The 6,862-nt window shown below is 38.1% G+C and overlaps 1 protein-coding gene across 1 annotated transcript; it reads left to right on the top strand.

The window, feature by feature from the left end:
- The first annotated feature begins 660 nt into the window (after positions 1-660).
- Positions 661-4,295, top strand: LOC110229521. The gene is made up of 5 exons (XM_021029953.1): positions 661-1,847; positions 2,433-2,562; positions 2,646-2,933; positions 3,022-3,261; positions 3,356-4,295. Exons 1-5 carry the CDS (start codon positions 1,192-1,194, stop codon positions 3,791-3,793), a joined length of 1,752 nt encoding a protein of 583 aa, XP_020885612.1. The 5' UTR covers positions 661-1,191; the 3' UTR covers positions 3,794-4,295.
- The last annotated feature ends 2,567 nt before the right edge of the window (positions 4,296-6,862 follow it).

Below are 6,862 nucleotides of genomic sequence, written 5' to 3'. Positions count from 1 at the left end.
TCTTAGTCGCTAACTAGTCGGTCATTTGCGACTAGCACCTGAAGATTTTGCGACTGTTTTGCGACTAGCACCTGAGATTGCGACCCATATGCGACTATTTGCCAACTCTCGATTTTTGTTTTCTCACTTTTCACATTTTAAATTTGCTTACATATAAAGTTAAACATTTCTACACTTATTTGATATTACTCATCAAGAAAATCTTAACCAAAGTCATAAATACTGATGTTTAGAAACAAAATATCAAAAACAAACAAATCTCTTTATGATATTACATTACTCATATGAGTAATGTTTAGGGATTTAGTAAAAACTCTACATTACTTGAGTTTTGCAAAGTTTTGTAACCTTAAACTAATATATGTCCTCTATAACCCTAATATGAGTGTTATAGAGTGATATATGTCACCATTTTGGATCGAAATGTGTAGATTTCAAAATTTTGCCTTGTGACTAATAGATCACAGTCACACAACCGTCGCAAATTTGCCACCATTTTGGAACTATTTGCCTGTTTGCGACTATTTTGTGACAAGTTTTGCAACTATTTACCGACCATACTTGCGACTATTTTGGTACTGAATGTGAAATTACTTGAGTTTTGAAAAGTTTTGTAACCTTAAACTAATATATGTCCTCTATAACACTAATATGAGTGTTTTTGAGTGATATATATCACCATTTTGGATCACAATGTGTAGATATATAAATTTTGTCTTGTGACTAATAGACAAATGTCACACAACGGTCGCAGTTTTGCCACCATTTTGTAACTATTGTTCATTTAGCAACTATTTAGCGACGAATAGTGCAACTATTTGCCGACCAATAGTGCGACTATTTAGCTACGGTTTGTGAAATTTCTATGATTTTGGCTAAGTGTTTGGGCGGTTCCGATTCCCCCAAATTTTTTTTCTTTGTCACTAATTTGCGACTAAAGAGCGACCAATACACTTAATTATTAGGTTAAAACAAAGTCGATTCTTCACTTTCTCATTTCCCCTAATTTCGATCTAGGGTTTTCTTATTCTCTCCACTTCACTACGATTTTCGTTTTTCTTCTCAAATCTCCTCAAAAGTCTTCAAATCTTCTCATTTCTTCGAATCTCTGTCTCAAATCACTTCGTTCCTTTCCTCTGGGTTCAAATCGATTGTCTCAAACCCTAAATTTCGACTCAAACTGCGATTTTCATGGCTCCTAAAGGTAAATCGTCACGCGGCCGTGGTGGGGGCCAGAACACCAGAGCAACAGCCGCTGGAGGAGGCCAGAACTCTAGAGCAGTAGCCGCTGATCCAGTCGAGAACACTAGACCAGCAGCCGCTGGAGGAGGCGAGACCAGTCGCCGCGGAGGGGGCGAGACCAGTAGCCGTGGAGGACACCAGACCAGTAGCCGCGGAGGAAGCCAAACCAGTAGCCGTGGAGGAGTCAACAGACCAGTAGCCTCTCGACCCCGAACCTATGTTGGTCACAGACTACCACTCACTACGAGTGGGGTCGGAACATCTTCTCACTCATTCAACCCTCACTCATCGAACCCATCAGCGACACAGTCTGCGACCCAATCCCATGCGAATCATCCTTTCGGTAGACAACCTCCTCCTCCTCAGCCGCATCATCAGCCACAACAACCGCTTCCTCCTCTCCAGCCTCTACCGGAAGATGATGCGAATCTCCAAGGCATACCTGAACAACAAAACCAACTCCATGGAGAGGAAGAGGACGACGAAGAGAACGCTGATCCAGCTGGAGACTACGAAGACATGCTGGATCGTTTGCTAGCCCTTCCAGGCCGACAAAATCTACCTCTTCTGTCTAGACACCCAATACCAGGCGTTAAAACACTCTGGTATTAACTTTGTCCCTCTTATAGTAGTTAATTTTGTTATTTGTTGTTTTTCTGTTAATCGCAAATTGTTATGAACAAATTGTTAGTTGTTGTTTTTCTGTTTCTAAAGTGACAATTGTTATTGCATTGGTCTAACAATTGTTATGATTAGTTTGCGATGATTTGATACTTAGTTCTTGAAAACCATCACTGTATCTTAGCTTTAGAGAGTTAAAATAGCAGATGTTTGCGATGATTTGATACTTAGTTCTTGAATGTGTTTTTGTTGATTCTTTTGCTAGTGAATGATTCATTTAAGTATCATCTAATTTGAATGTGTTTTATGGTCTCTAAATAGAGATGTTTTATGGTCTTCTGACTGATTGTTATTGAAAACCTTCACTGTCTCTCTTAGCTTGAAATAGAGGATTGAAATATAGACGTTTCAGTCCCAAATATGTATGCTATGTTTGTTCTGTGAGAATCCTTTTGCTATATCTGATCTCTTGTGATTGATTTATATGTTGAAACAGAGATTGGGTATTGTTGTTTGCTATATATGAAAGCTGCTTTATATAGACTACTAAGAGCCTGTTATTGTAACAGGTTTAACCGGCATAAGGGGGTGCTATCCCGAGCAATTTCCACAATATTTAGGAGGAAGTTTGATGGGCCTTACTACAACTGGAAGGTTACTCCAATAAACATACAAGAGAGATATTTCAGAACCTTTGCGGTAATGATGTTTATATATTAATGTCATTCTCTGTATGCTGTAGTATATAGAATGTTACTAACTTACTGTTTTGTGTTATGTAGCGGCAGTTTAATTGGGATTCTGGGATTACTGGCCTTGTGAGAGCAGGATTTCTTGTTATAGCCAAGAAACGGATGAAAGGGATTGTCAGTCAAGTAAAGAAGACAGGTGTACAACCAACTTGGATTCGTAAGACAATTTGGGCTGAGATGCAGCAGTTTTGGAAAACCGCTGATGCTATAGAGAAGAGTGAGAATGCTTCACAATGCAGAAATTCTGATCGTGGCAGACTTGGAGTGCACAAACACTTAGCCGATCAGAAATCTTTTATCCAAGTTCATCAAGAGATGGTAAGATGTTTCTTTCCATCCAAACACTTTACTTTTACAGAATTTCTAATATTTCTACACATGATAATCTATTTGTCTTTCATTTTAGGAGGAAGAGTTGGGGCGTCCAGTTTCACTTGGCGAAGTATTTATGAGAACGCATACTAGAGCTGATGGATCTTTTGTGGATCAAAAGTCTGAACAAGTAGCTGAGGCATATACGAAGACACTTGAAGAGAGATTGGCTGAACTGGAAGAAGAGGGTCAGGATACTACAGAGATTTCCTCTGAACATTCTCAGCATCCTAGAGAACTCAGCATTGATGAAATGAATGATATCTTCCTTAAGGTAATTCATTTATGTCTTTAGTTTACTGAATGTTTGTTTTTGTCTTTACTCTAATGAATGTTTACTTTACTGAATGTTTGTTTTTTTGTTTCAGTGTACTCATATAGATGACCAAGGCAACCCTTATGGTCTTGGATCTCTTGCGGAGACCCTACACAAAGGAAAAAGGAAGGAGAGTTATGCGAGCTCATCTTCTACAGTGACAGTTGTTGAGCTTCAAGAGCAGCTACGGCGCAAGATCTCTGATCAGGATGCTGAAAATGCAAGACGTGATGCGGAGCACCGCACATCTGAAGCTCGGATCGCCAGCTTGGAGAAGCTCATCCTCTTTATGAAAGAAAAGGATCCTGACTTAGCAGCCTTCATGTCTTCTTCTCCAATCCTGCAACCAGAAGTCATCATACCACCCAGCACACAAACATGCACCCTTCCAACAACCACAGAAGCAGCAATCCAACCAGCTGGACTCGCACCTACTGAAACCACACCAGCCTCTCCTATTTCTAACTCTGATTCAAACCCTATGAACTAGTTTTTTATTTGCTTATGTTTTGTACTGTATAATACTTTGTTAGGATGGTTTTAATTAGTGTTTTTGAATGATGGATTATGAGTAATGTGAAATCAGTATTGCAGGTTTGGGATTATTTGCATTTGAAAGCGATTTTGCAGGTTTGGGATTATTAACGTGTAACCAATCTGTGACCAAACTAATTAACAAATGTGACCAATCTGTGACCAAACTAATTAACAAATGTGACCAATCTGTGACCAAACTAATTACAAGAAACTCCAAATCTAGTATCAAAATGGTTACTAATAGAAAACTCTTTTGCTACACAACAATAAGAGTCTTAAATTGGTCGCAAACTATTAAGACTCTTTTTCGACTAAGGTGGTACTAAAAGATATATCGTCTGCGACTAATGTGGGACTAAATATTTGATCCAAGAACTCTTTCGTTTGAACCGAACAAGTCGCAAACTAGTTGCTAACTAACATATGTCGCTCTTTAGTCAGACATTTACAACGACATTAGCCCGTCGCTCTTTAGTCGTTAATCTGCGACGCTATAATTTATGTTGGAAAACCGTCGCAAATTAGCGACTATCTTGGGTCTGGAAAAATTTGCGACCGTTTTTTAGCGACTATCTTAGTTAGTCGGGAAAGCGTCGCAAAACCCTATTTTGCGACCGTTTTGCAACCAATATGGGGGTCGCAAATGACGTGTTTTCTTGTAGTGGTTGTCTTTAAACATGTCGCAACCCTCGTGATCTTACATTCCATGAAAACAAAAAGCAAAACTCATATCCACAAGGATATGAGCATATCGTATGCATTGTCGGCTCAAACATTTCAGATGTCCTGGGGAAAATTTAAAAGATATGCCCCTTAACATCAAAAACAAAAAAAAAAATTCATTTATTTCGATAAAAAAACAACTAGTACCATTTTATCAAAAACAAGCAAAACACACTAAACAAAGATTCAGTTTGCAATATTTGTTCTTTGAATATACAAAAATTTATGCCTCTTTTGCATATACAAATTTTTTTTGTGCCCATCGTTTTACAAAAATATTTGTACTCTTTTGGCATATACAAATTTTTTTTTGAGCCCCTTCTATATATACGAAAAAATAATTTTATGTGCTCCTTAAATTTATGGACATGGGATGGTTACATTGTCGGCCCCTATACTTAAACTGGCCCTGAATTCATATGTAAACATCCTTTGCTCTTCTCAATCTGACGATTGCATTTAGGACAAAGTTTTGTCTTAGCCATGATCCAATTAATGTTCTCGGACTCATCCTGGTTCTTGAATATCCATTTTGACACCGTGTCACAATCCACAGGACGGTGAGCGTCTTCACTGCAACTTCAACAAAACCTATAAGGATACAAACCATCAAATCAAGATCGTCTTATCTTGATGTAGTCGCTAAATGATTCAAGAAGTAATTCAGCAACACTATAACTTGAAAGATCAAAGAACGACTTTTTTTTTATTGATTTATAAACTTCTAAAAACTAAATATCTCTTAAGGTCTTAGGTCTTTTGGAACAAGTCTCCAAAGCCTCTTAACTCTCTTATTTCTCTCTTATAGAACATCTCTCCATAAACTCTTATTTATATAGAACTTAGCTGCTCCTAATTATATTAGTAAAATTAAATCTTACAAAACTTTATCCTACTTGACTTTTATTTGTATTTTCATTTTTTCTATCTCTTTTAGCATCTTCTAGAAAGAGATTTTTTCTTCTTCAAGTATTGGAATTATCCAACATTTTCTCCCTTAATTCCAACTTGAATTCCGGGAAGCTTAGTTTCTTCAACTCCGATTAGACTCCTCATCTCTATGAACTTGATTCTCGCCAACGGCTTAGTAAGTATGTCCACCTTTTGTTCCACATGCTCCACTTGAATTTTCTCATTCTCCACACACTCTCGGATGAAGTTATATTTAGAGAGTATGTGCTTACTCCTTCCATGAAACACCGGATTCTTGGTAGGAGCAATGGCCGACTTGTTGTCAATCTTTAGTATGAAATTCTCGTCAATACAAAGAATCTCTTTCATCAAATCCTTAAGCCATATAGCTTGATTTTCTGCTTCCACTGCTGCCATAAACTATGCTTCACATGACGATAATGCAACGGTGAGTTGCTTTTGTGAAGTCCATGTGATTGGTGACGAGACAAGATAGAAGACATGTCTTGAAGTGCTTCTACCGTCATCAACACCGATATTGTGACTACTATCACTATATCTCATCACTCTCGTTGACCCGTCTCTCTTGAAATGCAAGCCTAAGCTAGTCGTTCCTTTCACATACCTTAGAACATGTTTGAGAGCTTGTCCATGCGACTCTCTTGGACTTTGCATGTCGGGTCTCGTGTGTAGAAGATACCTTAAACATCCAGTGGCTCTTCTATACCCTGTAGCATCAATCTCTTGCTCGTTCTCAGCTTTTGAGATCTTCAAATTTGACTCCATTGGCACATGAGTCAAATTACATGAATCCATCTTAGTATCCACATGTATTCCTTGAGCATATCCTTCTTGTTTTATTTGAATCCCATCTGCTCCTTGAAGTACTTCAATACCAAGATAATATGTTAGTTTTCCAAGATCAGACATCTCAAACTCTCTCGACATATCTTCCTTGAATTGATCAATGACTTTCCGTGTAGTTTCCATTACAAACAAGTCATCGATATAAATCACCAAGATCAATATGTTTTTCTCTGTTTTCTTGAGGTACACCGATGACTCCTTCACGCATCTCTTAAAGTTCATCTTCTTCAAGACGTGATCAAGCTTCACATTCCAAGCTCTAGGAGCTTGTCGTAGAAAATATAACGCCTTATAAAGTCTATACACTTGGTTCTCTTCTCCTTGTTTTATGAAGCCTTCAGGTTGACTTACATAGACTACCTTATTTAGATCTCCGTTTGAGAAGGCCGTCTTGACGTCTAAGTGATGTATCTCTCAACCTCTTGTCGATGCAAGTGCTATAAGTATTCGTATAGTTTCGATCCGTACTATGGGTGCAAACGCTTCTTTGAAATCTATACCTTGTTCTTGTACATAGCCT

This window comes from Arabidopsis lyrata (genome assembly GCF_000004255.2).
Source record: "Arabidopsis lyrata subsp. lyrata unplaced genomic scaffold ARALYscaffold_4, whole genome shotgun sequence".
Classification (NCBI taxonomy): Eukaryota; Viridiplantae; Streptophyta; class Magnoliopsida; order Brassicales; family Brassicaceae; genus Arabidopsis; species Arabidopsis lyrata.
Note: the sequence above shows the minus strand (reverse complement) of the source record. Positions and strands in the feature narration are given on the sequence as shown.

What these genes read in the sequence shown, in the direction of transcription:
- LOC110229521 (XM_021029953.1), top strand. Translation starts at nt 1,192, where the DNA reads ATGGCTCCTAAAGGTAAATCGTCACGCGGCCGTGGTGGGGGCCAGAAC. An exon ending in CCAGGCGTTAAAACACTCTG is followed by an intron (nt 1,848 to 2,432) that starts GTATTAACTTTG and finishes TTATTGTAACAG; the next exon opens with GTTTAACCGGCATAAGGGGG. An exon ending in GATATTTCAGAACCTTTGCG is followed by an intron (nt 2,563 to 2,645) that starts GTAATGATGTTT and finishes TGTGTTATGTAG; the next exon opens with CGGCAGTTTAATTGGGATTC.